The 16,694-nt window shown below is 37.9% G+C and overlaps 1 protein-coding gene across 1 annotated transcript in view; it reads right to left on the bottom strand.

Moving 5' to 3' along the window:
• Positions 1 to 2,297: 2,297 nt before the first annotated feature.
• The window catches only part of Galntl6 (polypeptide N-acetylgalactosaminyltransferase like 6), a 1,152,292-nt gene continuing 1,137,895 nt past the window's right edge, over positions 2,298 to 16,694 (bottom strand). Inside the window, exon 13 of the mRNA XM_004852932.3 lies at positions 2,298 to 5,090. Coding sequence (XP_004852989.1) covers positions 4,923 to 5,090 — 168 coding nt within the window. The 3' untranslated portion in view covers positions 2,298 to 4,922. The remainder of the gene's footprint in view (positions 5,091 to 16,694) is intronic.

The raw sequence follows: 16,694 nt of genomic DNA, 5'->3' as shown, positions 1-16,694 counted from the left end.
AAATAGGGAAGGGTGAAGTGGGTGAAAGAAGCACAGGGAATGGGGAATAAAATAAGAACCAAGATACAACATGTACAGGTACAAGCACCCAATGATGAATGTAAAAGTATTGTATACCTAAAATGCACCAATAATAGAATTGAAGCAAAAAAATAAAAATAAAAAAATAATATGTTTCCCAAATCAGGACACTTTCAAGGCAAAAGGGTAAAAAGGGGGTACTATTAATAATTGCATGGGACAATAGGCATACACCAAGATTGGCCCTGGAAAACCAGGACATATATTGCTTAGTTACAAACAGCCCCCACTCCATTGTGAATGATTCCAGAATAAAATCATTACCAAGAAGATTTGGAACTGGGGTTTGTTGTTTGCACTGACCACTGAGCAGACTGGAGAGTGAACGATTGTGCAAACCCCAGGAAGCCATTGTGCAGTAAGCTGAAGGGGGCAACTTCCCACAGGAAGGATTGAAGAATGTTTCCCAGTTTCTCTGAAGTGAAGTACAAAATGTGCCGGAGCTGTGGTTGCTGAGAGGCTACAGTACCAAACACACCAGTCTGGTATGTCAAATGCAGAGATGAGTGACTGTGAATAAAAGCTTCAGGCCAATGTCAAGCTTACCAAATAGAGTTGCAAACAGCTTCCAGGTCTGCAAAGGGTATAGACATAAATCAAAGAGCAATCTTCCAGTGTTGGCAGTGAGGGAGGACTGGCCACTTGTCACACGTCAGTGTCCTCAGCCACATTTTCACAGGAGGAGAGTAATTACAGTTAGTGGTGTCCTCTGAGAGTGACGACGGCAAGGGTAGAACTTGATGAGATGAATGGAGAGCTTTACACACACTCATGTCCAGAGATAAAATTTATGTCTTGCCTTTTATATTTACTCCCAGAATCACAAGGAATCATTTAAACATATTTTCACTTTGAGGTGTTCCTCCTCTTGATTTATATCATGTGCCTTACTTCCAGCATATCTCCAGCACCTGTTTATGTAAGTCTATAGTAGCCTTATATTCCTGCCAGGGTAAGAAGCCTAAAGAGATTTTAAGTGAGTTCCCAGGAATAAGTCAATGTTTACAATGTTATATTATTAGGATGGTTGTCATTTCTGAAAAAAAAATATAACCTATCATTCCTCCCTAGGGGAGTACCAGGGAAATTCCTTCCCTTGGCAAAGATTCTGTAACACTTAAGACAGGAAGTGAAATGCAGATCTGGCATAGTTTTGCCATCAATCATCTTCTGAGTCCTCAGATCTGTGAAGTTTTGGGACCCAGATATCACATGGTGGCAGGTGTGGCCTTCTTATGACTGCCAGACAACTGGCTTTGCAATTAAAGTGTCATTGGATTTTTGGAGGATCCGCCATACACATTATAGTGCTGGTTTTTCTTTTTTCTTTTTTTTTTTTTCTGGTACCGGGGATCAAACTTGGGTCCTTGTGTTTGCAAGGCAGGCGGCGGAACTACTGAGCTAAATCCCCTGCCCAAGTTCTGGTCTTTCTAATGAAAGATGCCTTTTTGCTGTTTCCTCATGGAGATATAAAAAGATTGAAATAGCAGTTTTTTTGGGCCGGGGATTTAGCTCAGTGGTGCCACTGCCTGCCTTGCAAGGTCCTGAGTTCGATCCCCAGTACCCCCCCCCCAAAAAAAAGAAAAGAAAAAAGAAGTTTTTCATGTAAAAGCAAAAAGCATCAAATAGATATTTACTTACTTATATCTTAACTGTTATCTTCTTTTAAACCATACAATTGTCACTACAGTAAATGGTGTCAAGTGCTGGTATTAATTTCATGTTTTGTAAGAAATGTGGAAAAAAAATGGACCTAATGATGTTTTCATTGACTGTAAGTTCATTTGCATTATGTGTTATCCACTTATTATATAAAGTTCTGTGTTATCAATTTAAAAAATAATCCTGGAACTTGCATCATTTACTGAGGGCTCTAATATATGAAGATATTTAAAAACAGTCATGTGAACATGTTAATATTTTAAACTAAATAGCAGGAGACATAAAAGCCAGTACATTATTATTGCCATTGTGGTACTCAGCCTTGGAAAATGTATACATCCCATGATTAGTTCACAATTGTTTACAGCATACTTTTTCTCTGAAAGTACTCAAAAAGGCTTTAAAAATTAATTCTTTTTTTTAAAACTCTGGCAAAATGATTTCTTTTTATGGGAAGTAGTAGTCTCCATAGCCATATTTACTTTATGATATTTTTCCTCTGATTCTGATAAAAGGATAGGTGAGTGTTGTATCCCTCAATTTTCAAAGCATGTTATTTCCAGAAATGAGACTCTTTCTGAGGACTGTGCAGTCCCCTTTGTCAGTTAAAAATGCACATATATATAGCCTTTTATACAGAAGGGTAGTGATATTTTAAGCAAGTAGAGTCTAGACCTATCATGGTAACAGAAGTGCCTCCTTAAGTGTGCTTATAGGTTATGCTGTGCCCTTCTGCTTAGGAGGAGCTTTTCTAGGACTCATTTTATTCTGTTTGTGTGTTATTAGATGTACATACGTTCAATAATTACTTGCTTGTTTGTAGTTTTAATTTTGGATTTAATATATCAAGCACCCATTCATTTAAATAAATTATTTCTGATATTATATTCTCTTACAAAGACAATAGGAGATCTATCTTGGTTGACAGGTGCATGTCACACTAAAATGATGCAAAATTCAGGCTTTCTCAAATGATATTGCCTAGTTAGCTAACCATGACTATAGCATCCTAAGTGATCAGGACAAATCTGAGCTTTCTAGGGTGCAGAACACAGGTTGTCTCTTTGGTACAAGTGTAAATAGCAGTCAACTGTTTAATGACATGTTTATTTTTATAAGTCCATTTCATTCTCCAGCTAGATTGCTCTCTGAACACTTGAGATAAATCTTCACTGAATCTTTAGAAATGTTCAACACAGAGGTTAATTTCTCACTATTGATTTTCCCCACTATGCATCTTGAATGCTTCAAGATCTCTTGACCTATACCAAAGATACAATCAGTTTAAAAAGAGCAGGTCTTCAAAAGAATGCTTTAAAAAATCAGTAATGATAGTGAAATAACTCTTTCTCAACTATTAGCAGGGAAGCTTAACTGGACATTTTGATTAGGTTTTGAGGAGAGAACAAAATAATGAACATTTACAAGAAGAAGTTTCATATATTAAGGTTTCTAAACATGAAAGCTATTTGGAGGGAAATTGCCAAGAAAGTACAACATTTTTATATATGGTGACTGAAAATTTCAAGTGAAATCGGAGTAATAATCTGAACTATCTTGGACAAAAGAGTGAGACAGTACACTGCAGGAGACACAGCAGGACTTAAGATCAAAAGACCCATCAGTTCTGCAGGAGTTGGGCCTCTCTGGGCTTTTGTTGTTTATCTAAAAAAAAGCAAAAAAACTAAAAAAAACCCCAAAGGGATTAGATCTTGTGAGTCCTTCTGGTTCTAACATTCAGTAGTCTATATCTAAGACAATATTAACAGGAAAATCAAATTCAAAGAAAAACAATAAAAACAAGATAAAAACATTCTTGTATCTGAAAGAGCTTTAGAAAAATAGAATAAATATGAATCTTTTCTGTAGAGATGCATCTTGATACCTAAATATTCTTCCCCCATCTCATTATTATTGAAAAGTAAACAATTCTTTTAAAGATTACTCCATTTAGTTTTCAGTCATTCCTTTTTTTTCTGAAATATTGCCCCATTAACAGAAATTGACATCAGAAGCACTTTATTAATGGTAATACCTCTTAAGGGACTCCAAATAAGATAATAACATCATTAATACCAACAACATAGAAAAACAAATGTAAAAATCCCCAAACAAATAATTAAATAAAACCACTTCTAAATTCCCAGCACTGGTTAAATAGAATCGAAGTGAACAAAGACATTTTCATATGTCATTTGGAGTGTGAATTTATTTGGGTTTAAGACTTTCCTAAACAAATTACATCAACTTCACTCCATTTCCTTCCTTAATAAAAATGATGGGACAAACATCAGACTTTTAAAATTCTAAAAATAATAGAAAAGTAAAAATAGATTTCCTAGGGAAATCTCTTTCCTATACCTTTCTATGGTTTTGCTGCTTCTGTGAAATCTTTCTTTGGAGTAACTTGATAGCATAGTTTATTTTTATTTTTATTTTTAACTGGATTCACACAAGGGCACTGAATTAGAATCTCAACTGACTTATGAAGCATGAAGTTTTATAAATAATAACTAGCTTCTGCTCTAAAAGGAAAATGACAAATGTAAAAGAGAGAATGGGAAAACTGGAAGTCCATTTCATTATGTAATTTACGTCATTATAGATATGCCACACTTGTTTAAAAATAAAACAAAGCAGAAAGGTATGAGCACTCTAAAATCATCTGCAGCACTTGTAAGGGTTAAACCTGCTTAACCCATTCTTAGTCAGAGAATGGCACCAAAGAGGACAACTCACCCCTTCAGCGTGGCTAGTTCTAAACCTGTGGTATCCTCAGGTTGTCAGAGCAGTCATGCACTCTGTTTCCACCCCCCTCCCGCCCTATTAATAGGATCCATTCATAGCTACTCACTACTGCAGGATTTGACCTGAGAAATGCTAGGATTTATTAACTCAGCAGTTGTTTTGAAAAGTCTCTAAATAATCTTCACCCTTGGCCAGCAAGGGAACTGCTAGTCTCGAGTTCTCAGAAGCAGCTGGTGAGGTTCTTAGCCAAGTTCTTCAGATGCAGGAAGTTCTTCAGGACAACCTACTTAGACGTGGCATTTACAAATCATTAAACCAGGCTTCCTGGATCTAGGAAATGTTATTCCTGACTCCTTTGACCCAGATGCTGGCTAACATTTAGTTCATAATCTGTAGATAGTCTATCTTTTTTCTTTCTTTCTTTCTTCTTTCTAGGAGCTGACATGGTAGCTAAATTTTTTTAAAACAGTCATGTTAATGTGTTCAAAAATCCACTGCTGAGTCTCAGATAGGGGGTCACATCTGGCCATGAAAATCTTCTTTTCTGCTGGGTTGGAATCCATGCAGCTGTTGCTCACAGGATGAAATAATGTTCTGTCCTGGAAGGATCAGAAAGAAAAGACTGACATAATACATGATGAATGGTTAAAGCCAAAAGTATGCAGAATCAAAATATTTGTTTATATTTCAGTGTATATCCAGAGTATAAATGAACCAGCTTTCGAATCAATGAATAGTCAAAATGGAACACCATCTCCTAGGATCTTTTGGTACTATGCAGGGGCTCCAAACAGGTTCAATCAGACAGAAGATTAACTTATTAATTAATTAATTCATTCATTGATGAAAAAGCAATCCATTCATTTCCTGGTCTGTGGCATCACCTGTGATTTTGGAGATAAGTATCAAAATTACTTGGGGTTATTTGTCAAGTGGCTAATAGCCTAACTATCTGGGAAGAAACATATACACAAAACACTATAATTTATCCCTCAGTAAACATCTACACACATACACTCACACACACACACGTCCAGAAGAGTCAAATTTTCCTTATTCTCACACTGAGCCTCTAATGGGACAGAGAAATATAATAGAAATAGGAACCAAAATGCCAGGTGCTCAGCTGCTGTCTTGACAAAATGAATGTGGAAATACGGAAAAGTGACACCCAGACAGCAGCTGAAAGTATGAAGTCAAATTTGTTAACTCTCAAGCTTCAGGCTCTTTTCAATTCCTTTTTTGATGTCACAGGTGTTCCAGAGGAACAGTTGTCACAGTTTTCTGTAAAATGGAGGTAACATTCACTAAAAAAAAAAAAAGAAAGAAAGAAAGAGAAAGGTGGATGCAGGTGACACAGTTAACAGCTCAGTGAATGAACAGTCTTGCAGGGCTCAAAGTTTAAGTACTGAAGAAGTGTCTTATCTGAATGGGGTTTATTAACATACTTTTCTTTATTGTGGCATAGGAAACAAAGGTAAGGATAATAGAAGCACAATTTTCCTTAAATAGCATCAACTTTTTATCTTTATGGTGTTTAGGATTTTTAAAAAAATTGCCAATAAGATTAGAAAACTTCACTAAATCACTGCTTGAATTTTAGGATCAAGTCATGTTTAGTTATTTAGCTTAGAAGTGTTTAGATATTTTAAGGGAGGAATACTAAACTTACAATGCTTTTAGATTTAGGAGTTTCTCAGCCACCCTTTGTAAACATTTCTGGAATTTAAGACTCCATCAAACCAATATTTAATATCCTTTTAGGATCCCGGATGTTTGCATAGTGAGTGCTGTACTAAGGAAAGGAGAAATAAGGAAGGAGAAAGGCAACAGGCAGGCAGTTTAGTTGTGTTTTTATTTTTAGTATCAACAAAGAGCCTAATACAAAGGCTCACTATTCTGCTGTCTTTAAAGGGAAGGTTTCTGAAGTTATTGTAGATTTTACTTCCTCACACAAAGCGCTCCTGAGGTCTCCTTACCATGTTTTTCATCTCATGCTTTATTAACCTGACTGGGTCTCTGGTCAGGGAACACTCTGAGAAGCTCTCTCCTGTTTTGGAGTAGAAGTGGCCAGATTTAGGAGGAAGGAGACTGCTCTGCACCTCCCTCCACACATTCTTCTTCCTGGCTAGTAGTCTCCTTCCCTGCCTGCTCCTCTTTCTTCTAGCATCTCTTACACTCAGTCCCCCTACCACACTTCCAGTAGTTTAGCCACATGGACCTCGTGTTAGATCAGTTTTTCAAAGAGCATTCTTGTTTTTCTTTCTGTACCGTGGATCAAGCTCGGATCCTTCCGCTTGCGCAGCAGGCGGCGAAACTACTGAGCTAAATCCTGGCCCCTCAAAGAGCATTCTTAAGCTCTAATATTCATGAAGATTCTGTGTGACTTGTTAAATTCTAATTTACTGTATTCCATGTCATGTACTTCTTTACCTTCTTTCCTGTTTTCCTTCCTATTTTTCCTTTTATCAATGGCTTGTGAGACTTGCAGATGCTGTTTCTCCTTCAAACTATGTATATCCATGAAAGTTTAGCCATGAGGAAGGAAAAAGAGTAGAACATGTTTCTATTCTCTTTTCCTTCACCAACTTGTATACCTCCACAAAGGACGGGAAAGCCAAACTGGGTTTTCTGAACATTATTTTCTGAACCATAAGGTAATCATTTTTTCCAGATCCCATATAGGAACACATGTTCTGACAAGTACAGGTATATTCACGGGCACAACCAGGTGGTGCAAATTCAGTACTACCCTGAACAATTCAGAATATGTTTTCTGTACTTACACTTCACATTCTTATGAAAGTTGAAAATTTGAATTTCCTATATCCATCTATATCTGAGAAGCTTCATCAGTAAAATGAGGGGCTGGATTAGATAAACCTCCAAGGCCTCTTTCAGCAGTAAAATTGATAACATTTTATTCCAAAGTTCACTAGTGACAGAGACAAATGACAGGGTGTCAAACTAGAGACCATCCACACTGTCCAGTACATCAACAGACTGATTCGTGCCCTTGTTACAGATGGTACTCTGCTCACACTTGTCTTTGGAGTGTCTGGAGATGAAACTTCTGGGACTATCTTCAGCCTTTGCCAGAGCATACATTTTTCACTTTTGACCTTAGGGGCTGTTATATGATTGTCATTTTTATGTTCCTACCCAGCCACACTTCTAGATTACTAAACATCTTTACTGACGCTTTTCCTGGTTGAAATTAAGTCAATGGATCCAGTAATCATTCTTTGAATATGGTCTCTTACTCCCTGCCAGTCCTTCATTTCTCTGCCTTTCCTCTCATCTGTCAGGACGAAGATGGCTGTTAATAGAACAGCACGCAGTCTTTTTCCTGTGGAACAGACTTCAGAGTTTTTTGTCAAGTTTGCTGTTCCATTACATCCTCCTTGTATGATGATAGAAGATGTTCTTTTTTTGCTTTTAACTACAGTGTTCATTGTTCAGTCCTGAGGGAAGGTGTAGCAAGCTCTGGCTGTTGACAATAGAATGGTTACATGTTGCTTTGCCCCTCTGTTATGGCTTGGATTTGAAATGTTCCTTTTGTGATAGAGGCTTGGTTGCTGTCTGCTGGGCTTTGAGGAAAGTAACTGGATACTGAGGACCACTCTAATTTCATCAAGTGGATTAATCAATTCATGAGATCATAATTGGATTTCATTATTGGGAGGTGAAGGAAACAGCATGTGGAGCTTATTTGAAGGATGTGGGTCATGTGGACATAAAGTTTGGGACCATCTGATCCCTGGCCCCTTTCTCTTTGGTTCTTCCCTCTCCCTGTTGCCTCCTGGCTGTTGTGAATTGAGCAGCTTTCCTTCACCACACTCCTGCACCATGATATTCCCCCTGGCCACAGGCCTAAAAGCAATGGCACTGGCAGACTTTGGACTGCAACCTCTGAAACTGTGAGCCAAAATAAATCCTTCCTCTTCTAAGTTGCATTTTTAATTTTGTCTAACAATGAAATACTAACACACCTTGCCACCTTCCCTAGATGCCTACTCTCTTGTTTTTTGTTTTCCTTTTGAATTTATTTTATTTTGGTTTGGTTTTTGCTTTAAAAAATTAGAAATCACTGTGCAAGAAATGCATAACTTTAGATCTAGAATTGTTGACTTGTCCTTCATAATCAATGCCCTGGGCCAACCAATCAACCCACACTGAAAAGTGTGAGTGGGACTTTTCAGGTAGCTCATGGAAAAAAACATCACTTCAAAGTGGCCTGGGGACTTGATTGACATCTGTGGGACACCTTGTGGTATTCATGCATCTGCACTAAATTTTATTAGGTTCCATGCTTACATAGAATCTGAACATTAAACAAAAGAGTAAGTTGTAGAAAACATTCCAGATTGTGGTTGGGGTCATAAAAGAACCAATACTGAAAATGAAAAGGTAACAAAATAGATGTGTAAGTGAATAATATACTGTGTAGGAAGACAATTCTAAAAATAAATCAACCACAGAGCAGGAGGAGAGGCAGCATGTTGCTAGGTGAAGGGCTTGGGATTTGTGGCCATAAGGGATTTGGATCACTTACTTGCTATGTGACACGGGACAAGTTATTCAATTCTGTGAGCCTCACCTTACTTATTTTGTAAAACATAGATAATAATATATCTCACAAGTTTGTTGTGAGGATAAAATGAAAAATTGTTGACACAATGTCTTGCATATTAAGTTAGTAGCCAAGTAATAATGATTCTACTTTCCCCTTATTTAGTTTTAGTCAAAAAGCATCCTCAGTTTTTCAGGATTCACTAACCATCTGGTCCGAGACCAGCTATTCATCACCAAATTGTATTTTCTAATATCTTTAGCAAAATAGTTTGAAAAAATTATTTTCTGACTCAACTAGTTATTCAAATGACAGTGTGTCTCATTTTAAGAAAAGGGATTTGCACAAAAAAGATAATCTTTGGCTAAGAAATTAGCTCTTCTGAGTAACTGGTCAGAGTTTGTATCTGATGTGTGTGTAGGTTGCTGGATGACTATCCATGAGCTCTCTGGAGGAAAGACCAACTAGGCAATGTTTTCCACCTATTTTTATTGGAATACAACATCATTCAGGCTAGTTGAGTTCAACAAACATTTATAAAGTGCCTTTTATTTTGGGGGATCTGTATTAGAGAAGAGGCAGGATAAGACAACCTAAGATATATCCCCTGATCCAACAAGGAGGGGGGACTAATAAGTAAGCAAGAAATGTTTGGGGTAAAAAAAGTGTCAGTGAGATTGTAGATGAGGGTGAGTAGGATGAATTAGGTTATTTTTAAACAAAGGGAAGAGCATGTGAAAAGAAAGAGATGAAATAGGATGTACTTATTTGTCAGACAGTTTTTTGATCTTGAGATACTGTCAATGAACTCCATGCTGTCTTGGCTCACAGGCTAAAAGGTGGCAGTGGGGCACAGACAGTAAACAAGGAAGATACTGGGTAAAATATACATCCTGCTCAGAAGCGCTTTGGAAAAAAAAAAAAAGAGGAAGCCAGGAGAACATGGAACGGAAGTGATGGGGCCAGTGTGGAAATTCGAAGTCTCATTGAGAAGGTGACAGTTGGGTAGTCTTGAAGAAAGGAAAGGAATTAGCCAAGTGATCCTGGATGGAAAGGGTCCCAGACAGAGGGAGCAGCCAGTGCTAAGGCCCTGCGCAGGTGTGCACTGTGATGGGTTAGAGGAGCAGTGAAGAAACCAGTGCAATTGCATTGGAGGTAACCCAGGGCTCGATTATGTGTTGGAGACCAGTATGTCGTGTGCTGGGAACCAGCTATGGAGAGCTCAGTGAAGGGTTCTGTTTAATGGGATATGGGAGATGAGGTAGAAGGAAGAATTGGGTGACTGGAGGACAAGCGGTGGTGAATCAGAAACACAGAAAAAAGAGTGGGAGTGGGGTGGAAATGATAATAATGATTTCTGTTTTAGGCATAATGAGTTGGAGATGTTTATGGAACACCCAGACTTAGATGCCTAGCAAACAGTTGGACAGATTGGACATTAGGAGAGCTACTCTAGCAAAGCTGGGAAAATCAACTTACTCCCTCTTATAAATTTCTGTGTAAGTAGAAAAATTAATTATAAAAGACTTTATTTTCAAAGAGGATGCTTTTGTAAGAGAGAATTCCATCATACTCAATGACTCTGGTGTCCACTACAGATTATATAGGAATGAAATCTTGTAATTATGAGACTAGCTTTTAATCCTCATTTTATCCCTGAGAATAAACTTTGATGATTGCTTAGTTTGTCAGTGATAAAGATTTCTATCTGTAAAATGAGTGGAATGGGAAAGAGGAAAGCAAGGTAACATAGCAATAAAAAAAGGTCTGCATTCTCACTCTTCTTTTCTCCTCCTTAAGGTTGTGGAGAAGAACAGGGTGGATGTATAAATATCCTTTGGTTCTCTGGAAGAGAAACGAATCAAGTAGACCCGCTTTTGCTGTTGGCTGCTGAGAGAATGCAAATAACAACTTGATAGGCAGAAAAGGGACAAAGCAGTCTTATTATGCAGCCTGTTCCATTTTTCTTTGACAGATAAAATTCCTCACAGGAGAAAACTGGTCTTCTTACATTAGGTTAATTTGACGGATGAGAAAAAAAATGCCTCTTAATGCACCTTGGTGTGTACCTTCAGACAGTGCTGGCTACAACACCCTCCAGCCCCTTCCCTCTGCTCTTGTCACCAAATTTTCTGGCTACACATAGTGATGTGCATGAGAGATCCTCAGTTCTCCTCAGAGCATGCAAATCATTTAAAACTCGTTTCTGATGTATTAGATCCTTGCTTTTCAAACCATTCAAAGGCTTCTTGTTCTTTTAGCTGAATTCTTAGCATGGCCTACAAGGTCTTGTATAGTTCTGCCTCTAGCCAGATGTCTGGCCTTATAGTTCATCATTTTCCTCACATCCATGCATTTCAACTGGCTTCTCTCTGTTATGAGAAAAACCAAGATCCTACCTACTTTTTTTTTTTTTTTGTACAGGGGATTGAACTCAGGACCTTGCGCTCTTGAGACAGGAGGCTTCACTACTGAGCTAAATCCCTAGCCCTTAATACTCATTTTTTAGGTCTTCTTTAGCAGCTAGTCAGAGAAGCCTCCCTACCCTGTGACCTGGATAGCAGCAGTGTTTTATGTTTACATATTGTCCTGTGCATTTAATTTATTTAAGTATTTGTCTGCTTCCTTCTAGACTGATGGTTCCATAAATAGGAAAAATCATTTGTCCTGGACTTTGTTTACATCTGTCCGCGTCTCTGTGTTCTCTTGTAAACTTCCTGAAGTCATGTGAACACAATAGCTACCATTTATTGAGTGTGCATCTGTGTGTTAGGTGGTGCAAAGTGTTCTACTCATTATTTCCTCTTGAACCACATGAGGCATAGTGAATATGGACAAACAGAAAGATACATTTAGCTATTCATTTAACAAATACTAATTAAGCACCTACTGTGTCCTACACTGTCCCTTAGGTGCTAGAAATACTACATGAAAGAAAACACAGGAAATCTCTATTCTCATGAAATTTACATTCTAATACATATTTGGCTATAGATACATTTAAAATGGTACACAACTGTTCAGTATAGAAATACAAGGAATTAGGCCACCCTTTCCTGTATCTAACCCTGTCTGGGAGGGATAAAATCTGTTAGCCCATCTTTTCCTGCATCTAAGCCTATTGGGAGAGTTAAAATCAAATTGGAAGACAGCTTATTGAATACATGAAATAATAAGAGCTAACATAAATTGGACTCATTATGTGTTCCACTCTAAGTGGAATTAAATTGTTTTTAATCATCACATTCGGTTTCTAAGGTAAAAATTATTGTTTTCTTCCTTCATAAATGAGGAATACAGTTTCCCAAGGTCCCAGAGCCAGGACCCACAGCAGAGCCAATGACTCAAATGTCAGGTCTCTCGGGCCCCAAAGTCCAAACTAACCTCTAAATTGTGCTTCATTTCTCTCTGTGGCTGAGCCAACTAGCAATCTTGCTCCATCCTCACATCTGCTTAGTAGGGAAGATGTGTCCTCATCAGCAAATACTAATGTAAATCTTTCATTGCTCCTATCACCATGATTTTCCTCTCTTTGGCAGCCTTGATCTTGACAGGCATTCATTCAATTCAGCCTCATAAAAGAGCCCTTCCTGCTTTTGGGTGACTAAAAAATGGCAGTGAAGCATGTTAGGTAAAATGGTTACCAGGAGGAATATTGCTAAGTTGAAATGGCAAAGGTTAAAAGATCGTGACAACTAAGTGACTTCAGGTGGGTGAGACATATAAGTAAAAACAAAATGAGAAGATACCCCTATTTGAAATAAAGTTCTTTCCATTTAGTCACTAGGGTTGGCTCAGAATGACCATTAGCTGTTTCTCAAAACTGCTTCCAAATGACTAGGATTGCTTTCAGCATCAAGGGAAATACTTAAGTAGGAGAGTCCAAAAATAACTTTGCAGTGGTAATACTAATCAAATAAATATATCCTTTACAAGTGACTAATTCTCTGTACATGTTTTTATACCGAATTATTTAAAAATAGTCACAAGTCTCCACACTGCCATTTCCTGCTGATACAGAATACACTGGGGTATGTTAGATCCCTCTTGAAAAAATATCCTCATTGTCAGGTGAACATCTGCCCCTCCTGGGAATCAGCCAGGCTCTTTTTTTGACAAGGTGGCTAAACTGTCAATTCAAACTTAAGTTTTCTTAGGGTACAATGACTAAGTCACTAGGGTACAATGACAAGTGCTGCAGACACTGTTTGCTTTTCAAGATGTTTAAAAAGTCCATCTTTGTTTTCTTATGGGCAAGGTGGAAAAATGGTGGCTTAGAGGATATTACTATTAGGTGAATTTGTATCTGAGTCACTTCCCTCAAATGATGATCATTAATGGATTAATGTCACCTCTATTAGATGACAGAGGGCTCAGTTATTAACTTTGTGCACTGGGATGAACAACTTAAATGAGGGCATGCATAGATGCTTATTCAAACTGTGAATGGGACAAAAGTAGCTCAGTGGGTAATAAGTTGGATCAAAGAGTCAGAATCTAGATTGGAGTAAATCTTGTGAGGTAGATGGACTTTGGGTGCTAGGGATAGAACCTAGGTGCTAAGCACCTGCTCTGCCATTGAGCTACATTCCAGCCCACGAGATAGCAATTAATAGAAACAAATGGATAGCTACACAAATATACAAAATGAATTATAGAGGAAGAAGATGAGAGATGTGTCTGTGTAGTAAAATAAAATAAAAAGATTGTGAGGTTTTAAAAAAACACTAAAAGTTCATTAGTAAATCAAGTATGTGATGTTAAGGAAGAAAATCAATTCAGGCTAAAATAAGAGAAACACTGCTCACAACAAAGGATGCTAGGAGCCCATAACAAAGGGTGTTACAAACTCATTCTACTTTTTTGGTTAAAACTCACTTAGAACATTGTATTCTATCCTGGGAAATATGACACTTTCCAGGATTATCTGAAGCGTAGTAGGAGTGAATGTCCAGGAGATTGAGGGGAAGCCAAATGAAGTCATGTGAAGAGCAGTAGCTGGAAATTGGGCTATTTAATCAGAAGTAAAGATTAAAGACCAGGCAAACATTTTCAAATATTTGGGATTTGTCTGAAGCAAAATGGATTAACTTTAATCTATGTAGAGCCAAAGGCCAGGGAAGAGCTTTCTTACAATTGGAACTGTCCAGAAATGAATGAGCTGACTTGCAAGAGTGTAACTAACTGCCTATACCAACAGGTCCAGGATTTGGTAAACACCTCATAAATCAAAGCCAAGATAGAATTCCACGCTTTTTCAGTTAAACTCATTGTGTATACTTTTCTCATTTTGGATCTTAAAATATAACCAGAATAAATTAAAATAACAACCTCATGGCTCTCCATTGGGCATCTTTGTAGACCAGCACAAGTATATGAGCTCAGAGGCCAAATCCCTGGTGTATATCATAAGTTAAAAATAGTCAAAAGTATGCACATATCAAAAATTCCACCTATTCACTTTTTAAACTAATGTGATTATTTGCAATTTAACCTTTCAGGTACCTTCTTGTGTGCATTTACTATATGACGCTATTTTTTTTTTTTTTTTTTTGCTGTACTGGGTATCGAACTCAGGACCTTGTGCTTGCAAGGCAGGCATGTTGCCACTGAGCTAAATCCCTGGCCCATATGATGCTATTTTTAAGTCCTTTCTTATGATAGTTAAACTATAAGGACATCCTAGATAGCAACTAGAAAAGTTAATTTGAGGGCTGGGGATTTAGCTCAGTGGTGCGCCCACCTGCCTCACAAGTGCAAGGTCCTGAGTTCAATCCTCGGTACCCCCCCTCCAAAAAAAGGTAATTTGAAATCTTTTTCTTTGGGTCCTTGGGGAGGTTTCTGTGGTTTTGAGACAAAGAAATATGTTGTTTTATCCAGCACAATTTAAGGTTCACGAAAGGGGCTCATACCAATAAGTGAACCCAAGGAATCTTTAAACTAGTCTTTAGATATTAGGCAAACTATATACAAACGTGAAGAAAGTCTCTTGACTTTAGGTAGATAAGGACAGATAAATGACTATGCTTTATAAATGTTTCAAGTACAAAGAAGTGAACAAAATAGTATAAGAGTACATGTAGAAGGTCAAATTCTAGCTAGAGCAGGCGGGAGGAGTAGTTTAAAGAAAGTAGACAAAATCTGAGCTGGGCATGGTAGCATGTGCTTGTAATTCCAGCATACTAAAAGGGTGAGACAGGAAGATCATAAGTTCAAGTCTAGCCTGCACAACTTAGAGTTAGGAGAGCCCATCTCAAAATAAAATATAAAAAAGATCTGAGGATGAAACTCATTGAAGGCTCTGGATTCAATCCCTAGCCCTTGGGCTGGGAGGGGTTGTGAAAACCTGAGCTAACAAAGTGTTCCCCATTTTACTGCCTGTCAAAACCTATTGGGAGCCTTCAAAAAGTATTAATCCTTGAGCCTCACCTAGAGAGCCTTAGTCAGCATGTCTTTATGCTAGTAGAACACTGCCTTTATAACTATACTTTTACAATTTTGGGGGGGGAGGTACCGGAGATCGAACTTGAGACCTAGTGCTCGTGAGGCAGGCAGCGGAACCACTGAGGTAAATCCCCAGCCCTACTTTCACAATATTTTGATAACTAGCTCTCTTATGATGTTTAATACTTGATTTTTTTTTCTTCTTTTTCAATATTTCCTTGGTTATCTTTATTCAACCTTTTCATTTCATATAATCTTTAGAATCAGTTCATCAATTCCACAAGTAAACCTACTTGGATTTGATTGGTTTTACCTTAAATGTATAGATTAATTTGAAAACCCTAATCACTCACATGCCCTTAATCCCAGCACACACATTCCAGATTCAACTACCTCTGAGAAAGAAAGTCCCACCTCATCTGCATGAGGCTTTGGGGGGGTGCATCCAAACACAAGCATTTTATCTTCTTGTTAATGAGAAGGCAAGTGAAGTTAAAAATAAAACAAAAAAACAGAGGGATGGAATTACCAAATGTCGATGATTTAAATGTTTTTATTGAGTTTGCTTCAACAATTCATTGTTCCTGGAACAGAGGTCCCCCTTGTGATCAGAAAGAATGAAGATTGAGATTCCTCCTCATGGGTACCTATTATTATGGGATACAGCGGTGTAACAGAACGTAGCCACAATATCATGGAAGACGAATGCTCTTCTTTTGTGGTAGCAAAGAACCACATCTAAAAATATCTAAAAGCTGGTTGCTGCTAATGGATCAGGAATTGGGGTCTGAATACAACCTTTGCCCACTCAAATGAGGTAGCTTCTGGTTACCTTATTTCTGCAAGAAACCTCCATGTAGCTGGGAGAAGCATGGCCAGTATGAGTGGTCCTCAATTCCCTAGATTTAGGGCCTCTCCTAGGAATATTGATCTTATTTCTTAAGTGCATGGCAGAGGAAAGAGCAGAGACTGTAAAATCAGATTTACTTGAGTTTGAATGTTGACATTGCCACAAATCTGCTAGTATCAGTGTCTTCCTGTGTAAATTATATATAATAGTACCTTGGCGTAGGAGGTTTGAGGTGAAGTGTGTAAAGCGCTAGCCCCAGACCTCCTCTTCCTTAACAGTTGGAGGTGGTGCTGATGATTAATTACTTTAGGAGCTTAGGAGATGGGCTAGTTTATG

Source organism: Heterocephalus glaber, unplaced genomic scaffold, assembly GCF_053883595.1.
Source record: "Heterocephalus glaber isolate CG9 unplaced genomic scaffold, H.glaber_assembly_v1.0 deba00001461, whole genome shotgun sequence".
Classification (NCBI taxonomy): domain Eukaryota; kingdom Metazoa; phylum Chordata; class Mammalia; order Rodentia; family Bathyergidae; genus Heterocephalus; species Heterocephalus glaber.
The sequence above is the reverse complement of the archived record's forward strand: the minus strand, read 5'-3'. Positions and strand labels throughout refer to the sequence as shown.